Genomic DNA, 26040 nt, shown 5'->3' on the forward strand with positions numbered 1-26040 from the left:
ACTCTACACGAGAGAGGTCGGGGAGAAGGGGCTGAACAGGCAAAAAGGCTGAGAAGAAAAAGTAAGCCCTGGATGGTGTGGCTCAGTGGATTGAGCGCCAGCCTGCGAACCAAAGGGTGGTAGCTGGTTCCATTCCCAGTCTAGGGCACATACCTGGGTTGCAGCCAGATCCCCAGTGTGGGGAGCATGAGAGACAACCACACATGGATGTTCTTCTTCTCTTTCTCCCTCCTTTCCCCTCTTTCTAAAAAATGAATAAATAAATTTTTTTTTAAAAGAAAAAGAAAAAACGAGGACTGAGGAGGAGGTGTAAGGGATTTGGAAAGAGATGTGAGATAAAGCCACCCAGAGAGTGGGAGAAGAAACAGACTGGAGAAGTCCATTCAGTGGCCATGTGAGGTGAAGTCTGTAAAATGAGGCCAGTCATTCGCGACCTGGATGAAGGTACAAAGTTCCCAGAGAGTTAGATTTAACCAGGTTTGTGGCTTTGCCAAACAAGTCAGATATACATACCATCAGGGGTAAGGGAACTGAGGGCGTATGCAGGGAGCAACTCTGATGACTAACTATGGGATTTAAGCTTTGCAAGGAGGAAAAACACCAGGAAGCAGAGAGGCAGTGTAAAGGTAGTAGGATCAGTGGACTATAGATTGGGGAGAACAGGAAAATTTGGAGGGCTGGGGTACTAGAGTGAATGAGGCTGAATACCAGGAATGATCAGAGTGGGTGTATGCAGTTGAGACCACACAGGGTTGAAATGATCAGTCTTGAAACAAATCTAAGAAGTGAGTTGCTGAAGCAGAGGAGAATTCAAGAAACTGAGAAGCGAGATTTCTGGAAGATCACCCACACATGTACAGCAGCTATGACAGGAGTAGTGGACAGAATGACAGGTAGCAAAGGGAGCTAAAATCATCCATAAATAAGGAGGGTGAGCCCTAGGGTTGGTGGAGGACTGCAACAGTGGGGAAAAGCACGTCACAAAACTATGTACGAGGTCTGTCCAGAAAACGTCCAGCTGTTGTTAACACAATGAGAACAGTTTGTGTGACATCCATGTAACCTGGCAGCCAAGGAGAGTGGACTGGAATGCACAAACATGAACAGTGATAACCCCACTGCAGTGGGGGTGGTGGGCGCTATTGAGTGAGTGAGCATGTGTGCTGTGTGGCCATCGCATTCAAAATGACTGAGCAAGTAGAGCAATGAATCTGCATCAGCTTGGTCTTTTAAACCTTTAAATTTTGCCTAATACCAACCCTCTGTGTTTTCTTCTTTCCACAGTGAGCCTTGGCCTACCCTCTCAACCCCCTAAAACAAGACGAAACGAAGCAGAAGGAAAGTGAAGGATGGTGGGAATGAGGAAGAATGACTTGGCCTTGGATGTGGCCAGGATGACTGCACATGAAGCGTGGTGTCCCGATACCAAGCCATAAAAGTTTAAGCCTAATTTAGTGCTTGTGTTCATCCACTGAAGTGAATAGGGTAAGATTTACCCATTGAACTTTTATCATTCCGTCCTGTTACAAAGCTATAATTGGCAAAGCAGTAAGATGGGTGGGCATGTGGGATACAACATGCACTCATCCCACAGAAAAATTCTTGTCCATCCTACTAACCACAACCACTCCTATTTAATTTAACTTCCAATTGCAAAGCATTTCTTCTCAGATTATTGCAACGATATTCTGATGAGGTTGTGAAGACTGGCATTAGCTAGTTGGAAGACTAGCTTCCTTATAAGCAGCAGGGGATGTTAAGGCCCAAAGTCCTAAGTAACAAAGTCCAAGTCCCGACTCTGTCCCTTGAACAGGCACTTGTCAGCGCTATGCCCCTCTGTCGAGACACAGCTCTTGGATGCCGCCCATCCAAACCCTGCCCCTCGTGCATGGCCAGAGCCACAGGGTAGGTTGGAAAGAGCACCGAATTTGGGCTCAGAAGCCCTCAGTTAAAAGTACTACCTCTGCTACGAATTCGCTATGTACCACCGAACAAGTTACTTAGTCTCTATTCACCTCAGTTTACTTGCATGTAAAATGGGGATAATATCTGTTCTGCCTATTTCAGAATGCTTGGGAAGAACTGCTGGGAGACTATATATAGAAGCTCACAGTCAACTATTAAGAGCCCCATAAATGTCACGCATTATTCAAGGTCCATCTTGAGTCCTACTTCATCCAGGGAACCCTCCAACCTTTCAATCCAGCCTGCACTGAACTCTTCTCCTGAATTTCCTGCTACACTATTTATCTCAGCATTGACTACATTTGCTCTTGTATTATTACTCAAATATTTCCGGTTCAGGAACACCTTCCCTCCACAGAGCCTAGCACAGCGCCATAAGCATAGCAATGCTCCACACTGTCCATGTCATGAATGAACTGGTGGAGCTGAGAGTGGAATCTTACCTTCCTGGTACCATGGTGCTCACTTCTACAGGAAACTTTGGAAAAAGCTTTCCTATGATGTATAGTTACATTCATGCTCTAATAAGGCTACTCACTCACCGAAAGGCAGAGTTTTCTCTTTAAAAGGAGAGAGTACATTGTGTGAACTACTTAAAGAGATAAGAAGCATGGCCCAATCGCGTGGATAAGATCCCAGAGGCTCCCCCACTGGGGGAATCCTGCCAAAGTTCCCTCCAGAGGGAACATTTCCCCCCACATCCTCTCTTTAGGAGAGGAGGCCTCACAGGGAAAAATCTCGCTGGACATACAGGGTCCAGCAGAAGTAACTCCTGTTTGAGTGCAATTGGTAGGGTAATAATACGGATGTAATAATTTATAGTTTTAATCTGAACATTTCACCTAAAATGTCATATGGTATGTTTGAGTGTGATATCGTTATGTTACAGAATTACATGCTTATGATTTTGCAACACAAGAGTTTATGATAAAAAGGGGGCATTATCTGTGCCAGATCCTGTATTTGCAAATTAGGCAGGCCTTGTTTGACTGTCTGTGGCAAACAAGGCATCCTAAAGCTTGTTAATTTCTCCTGGGGAAGATACACTCTGAGTTACATAGAAGTTTCCCCCGGGCTCTTGGGAGTGTTCCCACCCAAGCCCAGGTGTTGGTAGTGCTTTACCTGATCTCTAGCCAGAGTGCCGGGGCTTGACCGTGGTTTGTCTTTAAACGAGTAAGTGGCCACTTGCTTCTTCAACAGGTCCAAGAAGTTAGGAGGCATGTACAGAGGAAGGTCATTCAGTACTGGATTGTTTCTGTGCACAAGAGGTGGTTTTTTTCTTCCTTCGTTTTTAAAATTATAGGTTGTGGACACTGGATTTAATAGGGATTCCTCAAGAAAAGTTTTCAAGTGGTAAGTGCCAGGAACAGGAGTAGCCTGTGGAAAATTGACATCATTTTTCAGGGCAGTGTGTAAACCAGCAACATCTCCAAAAGCAGCATTCTTGCAATGGTCACTCTGAAGCGGCATTTCTCTTTGTTTTAAAGTTTAGTGAAATTCTACTAAAATATAGTAAATGCTCTGTACAGAATCGTATTTCAAGATTATTTCCATTCTGAGACAACTACTGAATTATAGCAAATGGATTATGGCCGTAGTTAAAGTTTTAACTTCTCAAAAAGTAGCTTCGTGGATACTTAAATTTGAGACTCAGTTCGACTATAAAGGCCTCCAGGCCTCTAGTGAGAGCACTCAGGATGTTTCTCGACTAAATACAAGTTACCCTGCCTCTGCTGAGTAGATGCCCCATGTTCCCGTCTAGCCCTCACGTGGGCAGCTAGAGGACAGGAACATGAAGCGGAGGATGAATTGGCAGGGCATGTTGTCTAGTTAGTCCCATAAGGGGTTTGGTACTTTCAAATCCCAAACCACAATGCAGCTCAATGGCCAAACCTGAAAATTTAGTCACTGCTGCTCTTTATGGCCCTCTTTCCACTGAGTACTCAGCTCAGTTGCGCTGTTAAAAAGAGTTCAATTCCAAGAAGGCTTTGGCCCATGGGGCCCTTCTGTTATTGCAGGGTGTGGATAAGAAATATTTCTACAATATAGAAACAATGCCTCTTGAGAAGGGGATCTTCTGGTCATTTTATTTTCGTATATTACCCCCTTGCTTTCATACGCTGACCACATTAATTGATGGCAGTTATCATAGGCTCTCTGCCACCTAAGATGAAAACTGCAACCCAGAAACCTCTCCATAACAGATGCTTTTTTCTTGCTCATGTAATATTGCCACGTTCATCAACTGGGTTGGTATTATCCAGATATTCTGTAATGCAACTAGATTTTTAGAGTTGTTCTACTTTTCCAAGCTTTTAAATTAAAAATTTAGTTTCTTATTCATTTGCTAAAACTAAAATTACAAGTATAAAGAAAGGCCCACTGTTTTATTACGAATGAAGTATTGGTGACTTGAAGGCAAGGCCGATTAAAATATGAATGGAAAAGTATGAATAGAAAAGAATGACAATGTACATACTGTTAATGTGGATCTCCACCATCTTTCTCTTTCAAAAGATAATCTCTTCTGGGTTGGTTTCTATTAACAAACATAAAATATGCTTATTCACTTGAGAGGCAATTCCCTAGAAGTATAATTTAGAAACAACTTACTTGAATTAATTAATACCTGCACCAACTTGGTCAGCTTGAATAAAAATAAAAGCTGCATTATGTCAATGTTACTGGTAATATTTCTTTAAATGGCTACTTATATGATTTTAAGTGCTTTTTAAATATCTAAATTCTCTTTGGGGGAATTAGAGCAATAAACATTCCCGTCTGACAGAGATGCCATAAGGGTAATTGGATGTGACAAAACTGGGTGTTCTCAGGAAGAAACGAGCTGTGTGAATCCAAAACTGTATTATCATAATTGCTGTTAAGATTCATGGCTCAGTCCTTTTGTCCACTGTAGTAGGTGAAGAGAGCTTGTCCTCAGATGAGAATGAATGGGGGACACGGCAGATTCTGGTGCCAGGGACTGTGTAGATATTATGCTCTTAGATGTTCTAGGAGCTTCAGGAAACCTCAAAAGAGAATAATAAAGGAAAGGAGCCTCCACCTCCTCCACTCCGATGACATCCCAACTCGCAGACAAGGCCCTCTGTGCCGCATTTACCCTTCACAGTGAACGACTCTGGGGCTGGTTTGGTGATTGTGATTTCAGGTCTGTCACTCTTGCTATTTGTGTGCATTCAAAAGGAAGAGAGGAAATATATGACAATCATCTTCACTTAGCTGATTTTTACTTCTAGCAGGTAAATGTAGGTAGCAGTGCAGGGGTGATCTCTGTCCTGCACCTGGACATGCAAAAGGCTCCCCACATTCAAACCAAAGAGGAAAATGGAAATCTCTAATGAAGCCGCTGTGTGCATTTATGAATATTAATGAGTAAAAACTGCTTGGATGGTTTACACTAAAAAAAAGATTTATGGCTCAGGAGATTGTGCTGGGAACTCAAGGTCAAAGTGCGTAGTCATCAGATTAACATGGTATTGGGCTAAAAATTCCTGGAGATGAGGCAAATGTTGCCAATTGCCATTTCCTAGATTTACATACATTATCAAATATATGTCATATAAATATGGTATAGCCAGTTCTCTCAGCTTATCCAGCTAGCTGTGACACAAAAGAGTCAGAATGATAGAACCAGACAGACTTGGCCTTGAACTCCAGCTCTGCCACTTACCAGGTAAGAGCTTTAGGCAAATTACTTACCCTTTAGGAGCCTCTGCTTCCTCTTCGGAGCATAAAAGCAGGCCTACTAGGGTTGGCATGAGAATAAGGCATTGTATATGTAAACACTTGCGCCCACAACCAGTGCCCAATAATAAATGGGAACTTTTATATTTAACATCTCATCTGCCAAGTTGAGCAGATTATTTTGGTATTCTTCAGTCTCCAAGGATGCTTTTGTCTTCCATAATAAGTACTCTATACCCTTTTATTATTTTTCCACATCTGATTCAGCCTCGCTGTTAACAGACCACAGTTGTTCAGTTTTTTTCCCTTTTGTGCTACTCCTACTAGGTAAAATCATTACAATTTTGATTTCTACTTTCATTTATGCTTTTGTTATTAGTATGAAATGTGGGTTATCTCAAGGAACAATGCATTAAAAATAACAAAGAATTGAATCAGGAAAGCTGATATAATTCAGTGTTCTTGTCTAGTAATTTATATCCACTCTACTTATAAGTACCCAGAGCTTTAGTTTTACTATGAAATATGAGCATTTCTCTAAAAAAAACATTGTTTCATACACACTAATTTCAATTTCTCCCTATATATCCCCTTTATTAGATGTATACTGAATGTTCTCTGTTGCACATTTTTAGTTACAGAAATCAAACTTTCCCAGGCGTGTCAAAACAGGTCTCCCACCTCTACCTGGGCCAGGAAGATGAGTTGGGAAGGACAAGGGAGAAGTAAACATGATATATCCAAAGGAAGGTAACTGGCAGCTGCTGTTTTGTTTTGCCCAAGGCAGGTGATCTAAACTCCACCCATCCACCACTTCAAATTCGCTTTACGGGTGAAATCTCTTTACAAAAGATAAACTCAACCATTAAAAACTAAACAAAGGTAGTTTAAAATACTTTATAAACACTAAACTCAAAAACAGTGTCCATAGACAAAAGAAAAAAATTCTCTAAACAGGGGGAAACCAAAGGAATCTAGTCACCCTATTAAACCAGTCGTCGCGGGGCATTTGCAGTAGGGAGGGGATGAACACAGAAAACAGAGGGCAAATCGGTATAAGGAAGTAAGGCAGAAGAAATAAAACGAAGTACAGCTCTAATAAAGATCAGAAGAAAGGACCACAAGGTGGTGAGAACAGATAAGAGAGAACAGGAGAGGTGCAAAGGCCCCAGATTAGAGACGTGGGATTTGGCGCGGAAGAGCCCGACGAAGGGAAACGGTAATTGGGGGCACCAGGGGTAGGCGGCGGTACCCGGGCCGGGACCACCTAACCGCCAAGCCCCAAGTCTTCCCTTACTTCGGTGGCCGTGATGGGGATGACTGGGTAGCCCATTGCAACCTCCTCAGTCCTTAGGCCGAGACTTGGTGTCTGGTTGCCAGGAGGCACCTCCGGCCACCCGCTCCTGAGCGTGCGCAGGGGACCAGCTAAGTCTTTCTCCAACGGTGGGGGAAGGGAGGTGGGCACAGACTTTGAAGCCCCGCGCGCTTAGCGTCACGCAGAGACTTAGCTTCGTGCAGAGACGCACGCCTGCGGAGTTGTCAGAAAGCCCCCTGGTAAGTATCTGCACCAAGACTTTTAAAGACGGATTGTGAAGGTTTGAAGATGCCATCATCTCTGTCAGCCCTTTCGTAAATCACCAGCAATCCCATACCCGCTCCCCGCACCCCCCCCCCCCCCGCCCCTGGAAATGGGGCAGAATGCTTGGTAGGCATACTTAGCTTTAAGGCAAAAATGAGCCTTGGCACCCACTTTCTAAGATTGTTTCTAAGTTCTTTCAAATGAAAATTCTGTAGGTGTCGCTTCTCCTGCCTGAAGTGGAGTGAGCACTAGACCCAAGAGGCTTCACTGTGAAACCACAGGCCACCTTTTCCTATCTGTGCAGACCCTTTTTCCCTTTCCACCTCTCGATGTAGCATCTCAAACCTACAAACATCCGCATCTTTAAAAACAATCCCTCCCCTCAACCTTAGATGCTTTACATTAATTTCTCACAACCCTGTGAAGTAGGTATCAACCCCATTGTATGAATGAGGAAAGACGCTTCCTTGGACAATTTACCTAGCATACAGCAGTGGCAGAGTTCAAATCCAGATGACTCCAGTGCCCCAGTCCAAACCACCATGAGATTCCTGCTCCCTTTTAGGAACTTTCAAGAGTAGACTCAATTTTTTTCACCTCCCATATTTTCCTAAAACCCATCTTAATCTGACATGTACGTATACCTGTCCATTAAAAAAATTGCACTTGCTAAACTAACCAGTGATCCATCCAATGGCTCAATCCAATGGGCATTTTTCAGCTCTTAGCTTTACCTCCATTTGTCATTGCTGCACTGATTACCCCGCTTCCTCACTCCTGAATCCCTACCCCTACCAGAACTTGAAGGTTTGCTGCCACTTGCTATGACATGTGCTTCTTTGTCCACCTCCCCATGAGTGACTATGATTGAATAGAATGTTCAGACCCAGGCACAACATTCAGTAAATATGGGCTATCATCACCTTTAGGACAAATGCAAAATTTACAATCTAATCTCTCTTCCTTCCATCAGAACACATTTTGATGTATGGTGTTGACCCTAGAACCCTGGGTTAGGGGTACCGACACCAAGCAGTTGAAAATTCATGCATGACTTTTGACTCACCCAAACTTAACTACAGTCCCTCGGTATCAAGTTGGTTCCAGGACCCCCCCAGGTACCAAAATCCTCAGATGCCTATAGCCCTTATGTAAGATGGCTTAGAACAATACATACAATTGACTCTCTGCATTCATGGATGTGAAACCCAGGAATATGGAGAGCCAACTATGTATTTATTGAAAAAACACACACACACACACACACAAAAAACTCATGTGTAAAGTGGACCCACACAGTTCAAACCCATGTTGTTACAAGGTCACCTGTACCTGCAAACCCAAAACATGCCATCTTCAGGGTCCTAGTCTCCCCATCTGATAGCCCTTCTTTGACAGCCTGATACACCTTAAAGATCAACTCCTCTGGTAAGTCCTTAGGCCTAACACCCCTTGTAGCCCAAAGGGACCCCGTGCCTATCATTATTGGAGGGCTCATTCTGGTAACTTGTTCCCAATTTCAAATATCCATAACACAGGTTTTTGTCTCTAATTCTGAGCCCTTTTAATGCAGGATTAAATTATTTATTGAACACATGACCAGTTTTCCTCCCTATAGATAAAATAGGAGGGGCTACAGAAGTGCTTTTCAAAAATGTGCATACAAACCCATGGGGTTTCTGTTAAAACTACAGATTGGTTCAGGTGATTCTGTGGGCAACTGTTTGCACAAGTGACTAGAGGACGACTTCCTCTTAAAATACTGGGATTCTAAATTCATTTAACATATCCTTAAAAAATATAGAAGAGAAAAAAAAATAACCAGGCACCTGGTTTGAAATCAAGAATTCTAAGGCCAAGAGGCAAGTAAAAACCAGTTTTCATAAATGTAAGAGATTAATCAAGTCCATTACTGTGTCTCATTTCATTTCTTAAGAAAACTGGCCCAGCAGACTAGGGACTGGTACCCTAGAGACTAAAATAATATGATGAAGGTACAGAGAAATCTAGAAACCCATACAAGGTGTGAAACAGAAGGGAATATCTAGATGAGAAAATAGCTTGAGTATCTCAAAAATAGAAACAGTATGGGTCAATGATTTCAAGGACTTCACTGATAAAACAGATTAAGCATGTAGGATAAACAAAGTGGCCTCATAAAAACACATGGTATTATACCACTGAGAAAAGTTTAAAATATTTCAGATTATAACAAGCATTTTTTCTTTGATAATACAAGACCACAATAAGTAGAATTTAACAGTGCTTCTGCTATGCATCACACCTTCAACAAAAATTACATTCTAGGATCATTTTTAACTGCAGTAAGTGATGGTTTTGTTAGAATTACCTGAGAGCAAACATGCTACAGATAGCATCCAGTAAAGAATTATCACTTACCATTATCCAGCTAATATAAAACAGGAAACATGGTAAAGATTTGAAGGTTTTAAAATTACGGTCCTGGGTTTGATTATGCTGTATGAAGTGATTACGAACTCACTCGTTTGTGTTCAGTAACCAGTTAAATTATATAAAAGTGCTCTGTTTCAATTTCCTGTAGAATCAAATGCTTACTGTGTGACTTATGTGAATATTACAAGAATATAACATCGACCCTTCATGATACACAAAAGTGCTCTACAAGCGTGTTTGTTTCTCTTTCTACCTTAACAATTTATACTCTGGTTGTTGAAACCGGAAAAACACAAAGACTAACTTCGCCAAGTTTCTCATTCTATAGGGTCATAACTACTGGTTTAACAGGACAGTAACACATCGATGGAACATTTACTCCAAATGCCAAGGACTATGCTAACTGCTTTTTACCTTAATCAGCGTAAAAGCCAACTGAGAGACCCATTGGACAAATTATACCTATTACTCATTAAGATAACTGAGGATTTATAGTGACCTCTTCAAGTTTACACACAGCAGTAATATGAGTCATTGCAATAAAATATCAAAGCTCAGGTGCCTCGAAGAGCCAGACATATGAATCTTCTTCCACCAAATACCCTGGCCGGCCTTTCTTCTGACTCAACTTTTACGTCTAATGAAGATCTTCCTACTTAATTGATTTGCCTAATACGCAGTAACATAATGTACCATTAGGATCATCAATTCTTTTAACATCCCCTGTCCTACCTGAAACATACCTATCACTGTTTTTCCTCACTAACCATCCAGTTTTCTATTCTCAGGTAGAGTAACAGTGGTAGTAAAATAGTCAAAGATGGGTAGAAACCTGCCAAATGAAATTATCCTCTGCAAATTAAAAACCTTGTGGCTATAATAATCAATTAACAATTATACCCCCTGGTTTGCTGTGGAATCTCTCATTAAGTACTAAAAAAAAAAAAAAAACCCTAATTAATCACCTTTTGAGGACCTTAAATTATAAAGAAAGCACTGGTTTAGAAGCAACAACAAATATGTTTAGCTACTGCCAATCCACTCCTAAAGAAACTTTTTTTTTTTTGGTAAAACGTAATGCAGATAGACAGGCACAACTGAAGTAAGTCTCCTTTGCCTTGTGGCAGAATTAAAAAAGCACAGTAAGTAAAACATTAGGAAAGAGAGGTTAAACATAATACCCCTTCCTCCTCCCTAGATTTAGATTATTGTATTTTTCATACATTTAAAACTATCACTGCATGGCTAAAGTCAGTATGGACAAAAAGTTGAAAAATATATTTAAAAGGTATGAAAACAGTAAAACATCTACCTTATGCCAGTTCCCATGCTAGGCACATTTACATAAGGTTTTTAGTCTTTCACTTGAACTTTTTTGAAGGAGGTATAATTTAAAAACCAAACACAATCTTGACTACTCAAAAAAAAAAAAACTTATCTAAATTATACCAAGTAACCAACCACCTGCACATTTGATTCTCAAAATTATTTGACCTCAAATGACTCAGATTCAAAGCAACAGTTGGGTAAAATTTTTTTTATTGGAAAACAAATATACAACTTGGAATGGATCTGAGGCAAATTGTGCCGTAAGCAGATTTTAAGTGGCTAAACAAAGTTTAAAAAGCAAGTAACAATAAAAGAAAATGTTTCTGGTACAGGACCAGCAGTACAAAAAAATAGTGTACGAGTACCTGGATAATACACCCGTTTTGCAATAGTGCAACTTTAAGTACATATTGTTGACTGTCCATAGTCCACGCAGAGTTACAACTCCACACTGCAACAACAACATGCTGACAGTTCCTAAAGAAAACTACTTAAAAAAAGGCATAACCCAGATGTTCCCTCATTTGACCAACTCCTCCTAAGTTTAGATGTGCAGAAGGGCTTAGATATATCCAGAGTAAGCCACATGCAACATGTTACTTGATCAATTTTCTAAAATAAGGTTTTGGGACAATGACAATAGGGGAAGAAAACATGGAGGAATGAAGTCCTAATTACTATACATGCATATTTTTTGACAGTAGGGGAAACCTTTTACAGATAAGTTACAAACAAAGAAAAGGCAAATAAACAATTTTGTACAAGAAATTTAACACATTCTGTACAATGTCTTCACTTTGCTGTCATCATTTGTACAAACTCTGAAAAAGAAAAAATATACAAAAAATTGAGTCAGTCAATGGCAAGACTTGACAAAACCAATCACATTTACTGAAACACTGAGCAATCTCTATTCCCCTTTCTTTCCTCAAAATTATAAAGTACCGAGGAAAACTAGCTTACTGCCAAGGCTGGAACTTCATAAACCAAATTAACAAATAAACCTAATTAACATTTTAGATAGCTGTTGTAAATAAAAAGCATTCTTGCTCTTAGTTTAGTATTACAAATGATACTTTTGAATCTGAAGCATATGTAAACAGTTGCAGACTAAATCTAAGGAAGGGAATTCAATGAAGAAAATTACCTTAATTTCATTTTGAGGATACTGAAATTAAAGTCTGAAGCTTTCAAATTATCTCATGAATATTATACAAAAATTGTTTTAGGCAGTTTGGAATACAGTACCCCTCAAACTTTAATGCATATAAAATCACCCATTAGGAATCCTGTTAAATGCAGTTCCTAGGTATACGGGTAGGACCTGATAATAGTTCTAAAATGTTCTCAGGTGACAGGGATGTTTCCTACTGTATACACAACATTCTGAAGAGCAAAAGGTTAGAAAATATACTGTTCTAGCATCTTAATGGGGTGAGGAGCTACTAATTTTGACCTATCAGATAACTAACAAGTACTTCTAAACTTAAAATAGAAGCATAAAATGAGGTAGCAAAAGTAAAAGACTTACCTTCATAGTTTACTTGACCATCACCATCAATATCTGCTTCCCTGATCATTTCATCAACCTCTTCATCTGTTAACTTCTCTCCAAGGTTTGTCATCACATGGCGAAGCTCTGCTGCACTAATGTAGCCATTGCCATCCTGGAAAAAAGTCAATAAAATGTCTAGTTGAAAGGGAAGTCTAATAAGTTTACTGAACTTCACATTAGGGAGAAAAACAAACTTTAGAAATCCATACAAATTAAAGAGCATCTACAAATAATTGACCTAAGAACTAAACATCAATATAGGAAAGCCAAGTAGGATATCCTACATTAAAATCACCATTTCTTAGCTCTAAAGTCAAGCGATACAGCCCCTTTACCACATTAATGCAATATCCAAGTTACTAGGAAAAGCTTATGCTGAATTTATATCCTCATTTCATCCTCAAATTCAAATTCAATAAATTCAGCCCCTGAAACCCTACCTTATCAAACACACGGAATGCTTCTCTAATTTCTTCTTCACTGTCTGTGTCTTTCATTTTTCTTGCCATCATTGTCAGAAATTCCGGGAAGTCAATTGTGCCATTACCTGAAATGGTTTGTTTAGTCAAAACATTACAATAGAATTTAATAGTCACTTCAACTTCCCCCCAAATTAAAAAGACTTACCATCAGCATCTACTTCATTAATCATGTCCTGTAACTCCGCTTCTGTAGGATTCTGCCCAAGAGACCTCATTACAGTTCCCAATTCCTTTGTTGTAATAGTCCCATCACCATCCTTGTCAAATAGTGAAAAAGCTTCTTTGAATTCTGTTTGAGAGACCACAATCCAAATATACAGGTTAACCTCCTAAGTGAAATTAATCAACTCTTGCTTAATAAAGGGCTCTAAAAGATATGAAGGTAGCACCTGAAAAGGAATTTGAATTCCTGAAAGATCAGATGAGAAAGACTTGAGGCATTTTGAACATCTTTAGCTGATCATATATTAGTATGTATGCTCTACTAGGGAGTTTTTTCATCTAAAATCTTACAAGGAGCTGTAATATCTAGACCATTATTATTTTGAGTTTAAAGAAGAAAAGAATCAAAACCCCAAATGACTGACCTCTCCATTTTCTGTTAACGCTGCTCTGGGAACATAATTCAAAATTATAGATCTAACCCCTCAACTCAGAACTGAAAAATAGTATAGTTGCTCTATAGTTACTCTAGAGAGCAACTATACTATTTACATTTAGAGGATTCCTCAACAAATTACAATTGTCTATTTTATCAAATACTAAATTAAAAATCCAAAATTTGAAACTTCAGAACAATATCCCAGTAGGCTAGCTTTCTTTTCTGGTAGACAGATGAGACTAGCACCAAATAACCTGTACTGATGTTAACAATGGGATGGATGATCAAAGACATGAATGGCCAGTTTTAGCTGTATTACTGAGAACACTGATAATTTTAGACCTTTCTTTAGATTATAAAACCCCCAAACTTGCAAAAGAGTTAAATATATTATTGCCTAAGATCTTTTTACAAAATTATGTTGTTTTTATTTCACCACTAGATTACATGTAATGCTGCTGGAGCGACAGTTCACAATATCCAGCTTTACCGTTTTTAGACAGAGAAACTAAAGCAGAGATTAAATCTGGTAGTGCAAGGTTCATATGAGTAAGATAACCTAGTACTTTCCAAGTATTAGGCCCTATAAGCAAGCAAATACAAAAGCAGTTCCAAAGTTCAAGAGGCCATACATAAGTTCTTCCAACATATGCAGACCATTTAAAATTATGTACCTGATACATGTTTAAGAAATGGTGTGCCCTTCCAAGTCTATTATTTATGCCCTGCCTGTCTATCCTTGCTCAAATTCATATACCTCCCAGTTTCATTTCTCATAATCTCTTTCCTGGACTCAATCATTCCTTCTACTGATTTTGCCATTAACTTATTTAATTGCCTTATGCCTCTTAGCCTAAAACTAAACTCAAAACTTAGTTATATTTTAAGTGCCAAATTCTGGAAGTCACCAATACTCCATTGGATGGAGTACTCATACCCATTTCTTCTCTATCAATCGACAATTAAAACTGCTTCCAGCTCCAGCTCATCAGCTGACAATGCTAAGTTCACCAAGAATGACGGAGCTGCCCAATCCAAGTACGTTTCCGTATGTGAGGCCATAAAGCACAGAACTCTAACCAGCCTTTGGTACTCAAAACTGCTGGAGTTAAAAATCCCAGCTCTGCTACTTACCTCAGGCAAACTAAGTTCCTAAAACTTTTCTGCCTCAGGGTGCTCATTTTTTTGTTAAACAGGGATAACTGTACCAACTTTCTAACTTTATGAACTTAATCACTACATGTTAAGCACTCAGAACTATGGCAAGTAAATACTTAATGAATGCTAAGAAAAAGATGATCTCCTTTTCCTGCAGTATCCAAACTACACTAAAACCCCCCTCAAACTTCTCTTGGCCTCCACAATATTACTTTAGTTTACATCTCACCTTAACCATGCCAAAGGCTCTTGGCTCCTAATTGTCTCTCTTACAAGTAGATATGACCAACTTTGTTATTCTTTCTTCTTTCCTTAGCCATTTTATCTATGCCCACTTATAACAAAGATTTCTTATCTTAGTATACTCATCTTTCTCTATAACATATTACCCTTTATTTCTGACTTCCTACAGGCAGACATCTCCCCTGGATGACCTCCAGCAAAACTTAGGAAAATGAATTCTACGTTCCCCTAGGAACATAAGCAAAAGCCATTTAACCTCTTTCCTCCTAAAAATCCATCAACAAGTCCTGTAGAACTCTGGTATTATTTAAATACTACTGGATTCTTCTTCATCACTACAACCAATAATTTGGTTTATGGCCCCATCACCTTTTGCCCAGACAATTATGATAACCCTGCAAACTGGGTTCTTTATTTAAAATTACCCTCACAACTACTTGGGTCCTATTTACCTTTTTTGGATTACTGTGTTCCTTTCTTCTGCTTAAAATTTTTGTATTGTTTAGTTTTTAGATCAGGTATCACTGAATAGTTGTAGTTTGCTACATTCAATAGTAACACACAGTTTCATTCTGTTTAAACATACTTGTTTTCAGAGGAACTCATCTGATACCAGAAGCTACGCATCGAATCTACTCTAGACCAATCCAATGACAAAAATAAACAAATCCCACAAATAGCAGAATTCAACAGATTTCCATCTTAAATTTTTTTTAAAAACGTGATGTAGAAATATTGTCTAAAAATATACAAACCATTAGGGTTTTAACACATAGCATCTACTACCTACTAACTTAGTCTACAAGAAAATTAAAAGTACTTAGAGAGTTATATTTGTTTACATTACATTCTCTGCTGTAATGCTAAGCCACAAGGATCATTTACCACCACCATTATGTTCAAAATTCTGAATGTGTAACCAGTTATTATCCTTTTACTATATGATTTACCTTAAAGACAAATTCTACAAGATGCATGATGTTAACTTACATGTGTTCTAAATTTCAACATTTTAACATCTAAAAACTATTAAAATGTTTGCTGAAAAAAAGTGAAAAGCAGAAAATAAAATTTTACCTATGCTGTAACAATGCAGTTGATTGATATGAGAAAGGAATAAAAATATTTTAAATGTCAAGGTTTATTCCAAATTTCTATTTTATTTTTACACTACAGAGCCAGAAACACCTGTAAAAATTCCTTGAAAGGATAAACTCAAAAATACAATTTAAATTCACCTGCCTTTACAGCTTACCACCTATACTTTCGAACTAGTATAATCTTCATATGTAGGAGCATGTCATTCTAACCAGTAATTCCCAAGAATGACTTCAAATATAAAAACAGGAGTCAAAACCTAAACACAAGGTAAGAAAACAACAGGTCCCGACTATCACACAGAACAGCTGTCTTCAACAACTGATAGGACCTCCTCCAAATTCACTGTAGTTGTGCCTAAATTAACCTCTATGTATTTAGAAAGCCAAACTGAATCCCTTTACAGGTCATGTAACATACATTTTTTGGCACTATGAATTGTTGCTATAAACTGAGTACAGTTAATTTCCTTTAGAAACATTCTTGTACATTTTTAAAATTTGTCCTCTACATGTCAACAATTACTGAAATTGTGGCAGAGTCAAAATTAACGTGTTAATGGTATCATACTAGACTGTTCTGGATTGTTCTTTAAGAGAAAGTAATGTAAACAATTCTAGTAACTCTACCTAAACAACAGCATGCTTTTCTTCTAGACCAAATTATTTGCTATTAGAATTTCTAAACAAATCTGTAATAATGATGATACAAAGATAAAAATAGCTTAAAGTGTACCTTAGTATATATTCAATGTTGCATTACATGTATGAAGCTTGTGTTTTAACAAGTCTTAGACACTAATATGCTACTGGTCACCAGTGATTACAATTCACCAGATAAAGACAAAATTTGTGTTTACCTCAAAGGTGGACATTGAAACATATCAAATTCAGGAAAGGACTTTGGGACCAGGCACAATTAATTCTTAGGATAGGGTAGGTAGTGTTCTAGAACATTTATTTGTGTTCTCCTCCTCTTTGAAAATAAAATTTATTCATTCAAGAAAAACTTATTCAATCCTTACTATGTGGGAGGCACTGGGAACACAAGAAACAAAAAAAGCCCCTATCTCACAGGGTTTTTATTTAAGTAGCATTAAAAGCTTAGGTTCCTGCAACCTAAAAGTTCACTAAAGACAACCTGGGGTTCAAGGAACATCTTTAAAAGCCTAGGAAAAGGCAGAGTTAGGGAGAGAATCTACAACAGATTTTTTCCTTCCACTACCAGTTGAAATTTAATTGTATGATGGAAGTTAAATGACAGAATTTACCTTAAAGGCAATGTTCAAATGAACTACAACTATTCTTGATAATAATGCTGTATCAGTCACCGAAGTCTGATCCTCATATTTCAGACACAAACTTTTTTTTAAAGAAGCGTGTGTATTTGGGAAGGCAGTAATAAGCATCACCTATGTGACGAGCACCTTGAGTGATACATTTTCTCCCTTAAAGTAAACATTTTGTGCTATGTACCAGTAGACATAACTAACTGACTGGGAACACCAAGAAATGAAAGGCTGAGAGGAAGGCCTGATGTATTAAGACAAGGTAAGAGTTTAAGACTAGAGCCCTGACCAGTGTGGCTCAATTGGTTGGGTGTCACACCGCAGATGAAAGGCTGCCAGCCCAGTCCCCAGTTGGGGTGTTTACTAGAGGCAACACATCAGTGTCTTTCCATCTCTTTCTCCCTCCCTTCCCCTCTAAAAATAAATTTTTTAAAGACTAAGAATATTAGATAGCCCAGGTCAGTTACTGAAGGATATATAAAAAACTATTTTGAAATTAATTTTCCATTTAATTGATACACTTAACAATAGTATAAACCACAGGTGGCAAACACAAGGCCCGCAGGCCAAATCCGGCCCTCCACCTTGTTTATACAGGGTGACAGTGCTGAGCTCTCAGATTAACTGTTATGTAGTTACATTTATACAGTCCTAAAATTACATATGGCCCTTTGAAGGCAACCATGAGGCTGAGGCTGATGTGGCCCCCTGTGAAAATGAGTTTGACAACTCTGGTATAAACCAACAAAGAAATTATTTCTGAAGCTCTGCTTGGTTACATTAACACACTCAAGCATGCAATTTACCAAACCTACAAAGCAAATCCCAGGTTTAAATAAAATTCATATGGTAAAAATAAAATCTGCTACTTTTGGTCCTTAATGCTAATAGCTTTCTACTTTATATAGTCCTTTCAAATGATATTTGCAATAAATATTTGAGGAAATTAGTGATTTCTGGCTCTTCCAAATTTTTGTTTATGGGGGATGGGGAAGGACTTACTTTAAATGGGCTATATCACTGAGTCCTATCTGGGTAACTCACAGTTTTCTCTAACATTAGAAGAAAGTGTTAGCCCTGACTGGTATGGCTCTGTGAGCTGGGCACTGTCCCGCAGACCAAAAAGTTGTCCACTGGATCCCTGGTCCACGCATGTGCCTGTGTTGCAGGCCAGGTCCCCAAACGGGAGTGTGCAAGAAGCAACCAACTGATGTTTCTCTTGCACATTGATATTTCTTTTCTTCTCTTCCTCCCTCCCTCTCTAAAAATACATAAAACCTAGAAAGAAAATGTCATATATATATAAGAAAATCTAAAAAAAAAAAAAAAAAAAGATTTTATATTTTGGGTACTTTTAACTCCCTGACTACTAAGAAAATTGTGACAGTTAAAACTGCTTGCTTTATGCTTGTGTTAACAAGCCCCTACTCTAAGGAAAGGAATAGTTCAAAAGACATTTCAATATTGCATTAAAAAAAACCTTTAGCAAGTTTCTCCAACATTTTGATGTTAACCAGACAGCTCAAAGTATAATAATAAAATCAAAAGTACATGTTTACTGGTATGGCATAGACACATGACTTCAGCTTTTATGTAACAAGTTCACATATTTCCATAGCAAACCAAAAGAGACCAGATTCAAGAAGCTCATCTCAAATAGCTGTCACTGCTTTGTGAGACACAATTAAATATGTAAAACAGAATGCTGTCTTTTTGGATCTAGGTTTTTCATTGGAGAAATGGTTATTTCCTGACTATATATGTAATTCTAAGGTTAAAATACTAGCTACTTTAAACTGGGATAAATTCAACATTCATCTTCTGATTCTACATATCAAGTCACTTACTATAACACTACTTGGTCCTCATTTTTTGTAGAGACTGATCTGCAGTTCCAGTGTTAAAAACTGCCCAGAATTCATGTTTTAGAGTAAGATAACCTTCAACAATGACAAAGAAAAAAGCCAAAGACCACCACTAGGCTCCAAAATATATCCACACGGCCTAAATACATGTCTTCAGTTACAGTTAGCCCTACACCTTTTTCAGGCAAGTTTACCATCTCACTTGCCAAAGCAAGTTCAAATACTATAGTGTATTACACCTTGCTACAATCTCCTACACACAACAAAGTCAATTCTTTCATACAAGTATCTTATTTTGAGATTGGCTATTCAATTTACAATAAAAGCCAATGGGTACTATCAGGCAATGTATTCCTCACCTGCAATCTGCTCTTCAGTCAGCTGGTCAGCCTACAAAGAGATCAAAGAGATAAGCAGGTAAGTGACTGGAAACTATGTAGTAGATTAACAGCTACAAAAACAAGTCTTAAAACTTTCCAGGTTCAGCCCTGACTGGTGTGGCTCAGTGGGTTGGACGGGTCCTGAAAAACCAAAGGAAAGGCCTCTGGTTTGATTCCTGGTCAGGGCACATGCCTGGGCTGTGGGGTCAGGTCACTTGGGGGTGTGTGTGAGAGAAGCAACCAATGGAAGTGTCTCCCCATCCCTTACCCATCCTCTAAAAATAAATAAAATTTTAATACATAAATAAACAAAACTCTCAAGATTCAGCATACCATAAACTTCATTTAGTTCAACATTCCTTAGTACCAGTAACAAGCATATAGGTTGGAGAGAAAATACATACATCTAATTTACCATCAAAACTAAGCTGTCTTGACCCCAAGTTTAAGATAAAATATTTCAGAATATGCTTGAAAGTCTAAATTTTACAAAAACATAAAGAGCAAACCTGGCATACTAAAAAGTTTAATTGGAGTTATCATTCTAAAGTAAAGACAGAATCCAATAGATGTTTCCTTTTTGCAAAGTTGGCATACCTAAACTTAAGCTCACCTCATCTAGTAGATATAAATCAATATTACTAGAAATCTCCATTGAACAAGAAATAATGCCCAAGGACTATATTCAAAATTGCCCCTATAAGTGGTTCAACACATCATCTGGACATAAAGGTGATGTTCCAAACCTCAAAATAAGCAAAATTTCATTAACAAGATTAAAATCCATGCTGTCTTGGAGAGGGCAAACATGAAAGCTACCAGTTTTTACTTCTTCTCACCTGCCAGGCGAATGCAGAGAATTCAGGATTCTGAACATTTAAACTACATTATGTACCAAATGTTAAGTAAATCCAGCCACCCTTTTTCTCTTGACTTTTGAAATCCCAAAGTGAGCCTAAGGTCTGTGATGTCTTTAGCACATGGAGAAGTTACTGGATTTTGCTTAACAAAAAAAAAAAAAAAAAAAAAAGTTCTGGTATTTGCTAAAACCCTTTATATGATGTTCTTATTCAGTCTTCACACTATCCCTATAATGGTATTATTATCTCCTACCTAACAAATGGAGAAAAAGGGGCTCGGATTAAATTTCAGGGAGTGGGAATACAAAATTAGTTAACTAGCAGAGTCAGTATTAAAGACTAAGGTGTTAGATATATCCAATGCCTTTAAGTTCATAATTCAGAGCACCATAATATATGAAGATATATGCAAAGTACCAAGACTCTTGTTCTTCCTGTGTCCTTCATCTTTGGACATTTTATTGCTTATCAGTATACATTACCCATGAAGCAACTGCTTATTGTGGTTCTGGGTAGCACTGATGAGAAATTAAGTCTCCTCTCTAATATACATGAAATCAAATACACTATGATTATTCCATTCATTTTTTGGTATAAAATGAATAAACACTGCCTAGTTTCATTCTTTTTAAATGAACACACCCCTGGAAAGGATAACACCTTAATGTAGAACAGCATCGTGTTCTCTAGGTGACAGCATGAGAAAATGTGAGAAACAAAAAGCATGAGTTTCTTTCCCTGCTCAACAATTCTGATCTGACCTCAATGCAAAATGAACTTGTTTCTATTTAAAAAATTAAAAAGGAAAGTCAAAAGCCTAATAACTTAAAATTGAAGAGCCAATAATTTAAGTTAAAATGCAGAAGTTTATAAAATAAAAAATTATCTCCAGTATTTGATATAAAATCAGCCATAGATTGTTTTCCCTAGCAATAATAAGCCCAGTAAATCCACTCAGTTATACTTTGCCATATAGAAGATTTACTTCTAGTATGATTTCATTTTGCAAGATTTCTATCATTTCTGAAGGAAAGGCAACATGGTACACTGCAGGAAAGAGCATAGTTTTTTGAGTCATCACTGGGCTAGTATCTTAATACTAACTCTGCAACTTAATAGCTGTGTGACCTTGGACATGTTACTCAACCTCTCATAGTCAAGTTCAGCTGTAACATAATACCGACCTTACAGGGATATCAGAACAGAGTAAATGAGAAACTATGTAAAGGGCTAGCCCAAAGAACTCAGTGATAATTATTTTATATAAATTTACTAATCAAAGAACCCACAATGTTAATTATTAACCCAACTAGTTCAACTTCCACAGAGAAGGTAAACACACACGGCATTATCAAGCCCTTTACAACAAACCTACTGTGTTTCATCTTAACTTTAAGTTGAGAAAATATATTTCCACAAAATGAAACCACCAGTTGCAGCCCAGGGGCAGATGCGGAAGGCCCTGCAGCATGTGTAAAAGCTGAAGGATTGATGGGCTATGTGCAGAAAGGGAGGCACTGGGTTTGTTCTCCAAACATGGTAGGGGGAAAATTTTGGGAAAGTTCATTTATATGAGAAGAAACAAGGATGTCAGCTGTAAAAGAAAACAAAAAATTTTCAATTGTGCTTAGCCAAGTCCAATTTTAATGGCCTCACACCATCTTGCCCAGCTCCTCACACCTCCATGCAAATGCAAATCTTAGAAAAAGTCACAAATGAACTTCAAGGAATAAACTAAGCACATGGGAGCCTAAGATACTCACATAACATAAAAAGGACCGTGTTGTTTTTGCTTGAAGTATTTTGAGAAATTTAGAAAAAAAATCATATTTACTACTAATCCAGAGCTCAAGGTTTTAGAATAAACTTTATACCAGCAATAATCAGATCAAAGCCTGCCTACTAAAAGCAGGAACACAATACTCCCTAGCACTCTAACTTGTAAACCTTTTCCAACTACATCAAATATATTTGGTTACTTCTGACTATGGAGAGTGACATTTTCTTACTTAGAAGAACTAGAAGAATTATACTTTTGGGAAAACTCAAGCTCATTAACATGTGTGTTTATCTCAGTAAAGTGAGGAATAATTCACCAGAGAGATAACTAGTTCTCACTCCCTTTTTTTCTACAATTCATTTCATTCTTCCTACTGCTTTTGTCATGCCAGAGAAATCTTCCAGGCATTAGTATACCCTCAGGGTCAAAACCTCAGGTCAGTTGTAAACACTGAGAAACGCTAATATAAAGCACGGGTGACTTGAAGTGAATGCATTATGTACCTATTAAATATTTCCTAAATGGCATTCAAAAGTAGGTATGAATACTCTTGGAGCTTATCTAGTGAAAGGCAGTACACAAATCATCCAAAATTCTTATCTGAATGGGTGAGTCCATAACCTTGAAGTGGAACATAAATTTCTATCCTTCATTCGTTCCTCTTTCTTCCAAGCACTACACAGATACAACACAGGCTCCATAAGTAAAATTTTCCTACAGTTTCAGAAATCAAGGTATTTGTTTTACCTACATCAAAAGCAGTCTCTAAATTAGTTCAGTAATTGTATCAGGAACTAACTGTACTTACTGTTAGTTGGACTAAAGGAAAACTAACAAATTACTTCGTAAGAATTAGGAACTTTACCAAAGGCCTGATTTGATCATTCTAGCTTAATCTAGAACTTCCTGTATTTTAATAGAGCCATAGTGAATTTCCTCAATCTAACAAAAATAGATGTCCTTGCAGTTTGATGGAATAATGATGTAAACAAGTGACAAATTTTCTACCTCTTCATATCTTTTATTTATTTAAAGACCCCCTTCAAGTCTTCTTAGAGCAACCCCCCTTTCAAAGAGCAGGTACCAACTACATGTAAACCCAAGAGCTATGTGAGCAATCTTAATCCACTTTCATATAAACGTTTTTATTCTTAAATTTGACCGAGTTCTAATTTTAAATCTCCAAGTCTTATTATTAAGAAGTTACCTGAAGACAATTTCCAAATCAAATAATTAACGATGACTGTTAGGTCATCAATTTAGGAAACAAACCAAAAAACTTCAAGCCATCAACGATGCAAACAGTAACGACAAAAGTTTGTCACTGGGGCAAAGCATAGATAAACTACCTATCACCAAGGAAAAAACCCATTCCAGTTTTTGATCCAATCGGACTGAAAAAATCTTCATTTAAAAGCATTTTAAAATTTACATCTCAATTCAGAACTCAGATTACATGCCTATAATACACACTTTCACCTGAGAGTAAATTCAACCAGCATATTCAAATTCAGAAAATAAAAACATCAATATAGAATGCATCAAACTTAAAATGAACCCTAATTTAACCAAGGTGAAGTCCTCTCCCCACACCCATACAGGCTGGAGGTTTCAGTTGGCAAGGATTTTCAACTCTTGTTTAAGATGTCACCTTACCTCCTGGACACACCCATCGCTGTAATTACTTGGCAGAAGGAACCACAAAATAAGTATTGCAAATTACCGCCCTCGTCAGATTTTTTTTTTTTTACATTATCAAGTTCTGGTCTCAAGTGACAGGAAAATGATTTTTAAAATTCCCTACCCCCAAAATACTCTTCTACCACACTACAGTACTTGACAACCTATTTTGGTACAAATGAATTGGACTGCACGTTAAGACGATCTGGCAACTTCTGTACAGAAATACGAACAATTTCCAAGGGGACTGGAGGGGGGAAATGTGTGTGACCGTGGTTCCTTGACATTACGGAGTGCACGTGATTGCTCAAAAATAGGATATACTCAGCGGGCCCTTTACAAAAGCATCCTTCCAGGTGTTACATGAGAATTAAGACGAACTTCCACGACAGTCACCCAGGAGCTTGCTTTCTTTCCATAGGTGGTAGACAGGAAACGCCTTTCAGCCCCTAACTGGACCCGATAGGTTTCTCTAACAAGATGCGTACCGCGAAGACGCGCCTTAATTCACATACAAAGCTCATTTCCTCAAACAACAAAGGCACTTAAAATTTTTTTAAATGTCCTGCCTGGAGGGTGGGAAAAGGCCCCAGGGCCCAGATGGAGGGGAGAGATCGGCAGTCACCGAGCTTCCTCCTCGCCACCGGAGGGGGAGGGGAAGCCCTCGAGGCCACCCTCCCCCACCCATCCCCAACTGGCTGGCCCCGCAGAGCCGTGGCCGAGGGAACCTCCGCAGCCCTGCAGGTGCCAGCGCAGCAGCTGGGGCACGAGCAGAGCGGGCGGCGGCTCCGACCCCGCGCCCGGAGCCTGCCGCCCCGCCCCACAGCCGCTCCCCGCCTGGCGGGTTTGGCCCACACAGTGCGCTGCACCCGCTCGCGCGCCCCCCCCTTCACCCCACCCTCAGCAACGGGGTCTGCGAGCAAACGGCGGCGCCGGCGCTCGCCTGGGTCTCGCGCACTCCCTCCCGCCCCCATCGACGCATGGCGGCCACAAGCGGACAAAGGCGCTTCCTGGCGCCGGCACTAACCGTCCGTTGGGCTTTTGAATCCGGCCCGGAGCTGACCTTTAGAGATGCTCGACCCAAGGCTTTGGCGCTCCCGCTCCCCGCACCCTGACACTCGCTGGCCTCCCTAATGTGCTGGGCTGCCCCTGCCCAGGATCCATCCTCACCCAGCCAAGCCCCTGAAAAACTTGCGGCCTCACGGGCAAGACACCTGGCCTTCAACACCCTAGGGGACACCTCCCTGAGGAGAATGGGGGTGGTGGGGACACCTGCGACACAACAGCCGCGGGCCCCCCAGCCTCTTTCGCGCCATCCCGCTGGCAAAGACCATTTCTGGAGGGTTTGAGGAAGGCAAGTTCCCTTTCTTTGGTCGATCTGCTTCAGCCTCTTTCCCCGACAGGCCAAGCGCCGGCAGCTTAGCGACGAACTCACCATGCTGCTAGTGCTACCGGTCTCCGAGACGCGACCACACAACCACTCAGCTCGCTTGCTCCACTCGGACTAATTCTCCCCCTCCGCCCCCAGCGCCTCATAAACACCTCCCCCCGCCAGATCCCTCCGCCGCACGTCAGATAACGGAACCTCACGAACGAGTCCCGGCCAACCCCCCACCCCCCCCAACTCCCCACTCTTTTTGAGACCCCTTTATCATCCACAGTTATTTGATCGACGATGCAAGGGATAAAGGAAAATGGACAAACAGATGACGTAAGTGGGTTTCATTCCCTAGTGAGCCGTTTAAAAGCCGGTGGAGTCTAGCCTTCTTGGCACTACTTTGCGGCGCGGAGGAGCATTGACGTAGTGACGTATACAGATATTCGTTGAACCAGCCTCTGATTGGCTGGTTTGTACCTGCAATGCGTCACTCGGACTCTCAGCAGCCACCGCCGCGGCCGCCGCAGGGATGCGGTGCTACTTCTGCTGTTGCTTCTTCAGCTGCGCTGTCTTGGCAACTGCGCCAGGCGGCAGAGTCCGTTCCCTTGCGCTTGTCTGGAGAACCCTCCCCCACCCATCCTTCCCTCTTGCACTCACACACGCAGTTTGCCGCCCCTTG

General features: G+C 39.5%; 2 protein-coding genes and 1 long non-coding RNA gene across 3 annotated transcripts in view; 1 reads left to right on the forward strand and 2 right to left on the reverse strand.

Annotated features, from left to right (window-relative positions):
• Positions 1–7306, reverse strand: part of STPG4 (sperm-tail PG-rich repeat containing 4) — a 37415-nt gene extending 30109 nt beyond the window's left edge. Inside the window, exons 1-3 of the mRNA XM_028517593.2 lie at positions 6968–7306; positions 4445–4504; positions 3088–3342 (exon numbers count right to left, since the gene is read on the reverse strand). Of these exons, the coding sequence (XP_028373394.1) occupies positions 3088–3342; positions 4445–4504; positions 6968–7003 (351 nt within the window). The 5' untranslated portion in view covers positions 7004–7306. The remainder of the gene's footprint in view (positions 1–3087; positions 3343–4444; positions 4505–6967) is intronic.
• A 3880-nt stretch (positions 7307–11186) lies between these two features.
• Positions 11187–25518, reverse strand: CALM2 (calmodulin 2). Its single transcript, XM_028515203.2, has 6 exons — positions 25419–25518; positions 19643–19673; positions 13176–13319; positions 12989–13095; positions 12525–12660; positions 11187–11814 (listed from the first exon to the last, which is right to left on the reverse strand). Exons 1-6 carry the CDS (start codon positions 25419–25421, stop codon positions 11786–11788), a joined length of 450 nt encoding a protein of 149 aa, XP_028371004.1. The 5' UTR covers positions 25422–25518; the 3' UTR covers positions 11187–11785.
• LOC118501086 lies at positions 19169–23255 on the forward strand. Its single transcript, XR_004903662.1, has 3 exons — positions 19169–19180; positions 21582–21587; positions 23118–23255. It is a non-coding gene; the product is annotated as an uncharacterized LOC118501086 (long non-coding RNA).
• Positions 25519–26040: the final 522 nt, after the last annotated feature.

This window comes from Phyllostomus discolor, chromosome 6 (genome assembly GCF_004126475.2).
Source record: "Phyllostomus discolor isolate MPI-MPIP mPhyDis1 chromosome 6, mPhyDis1.pri.v3, whole genome shotgun sequence".
In the NCBI taxonomy this organism is placed as follows: Eukaryota; Metazoa; Chordata; class Mammalia; order Chiroptera; family Phyllostomidae; genus Phyllostomus; species Phyllostomus discolor.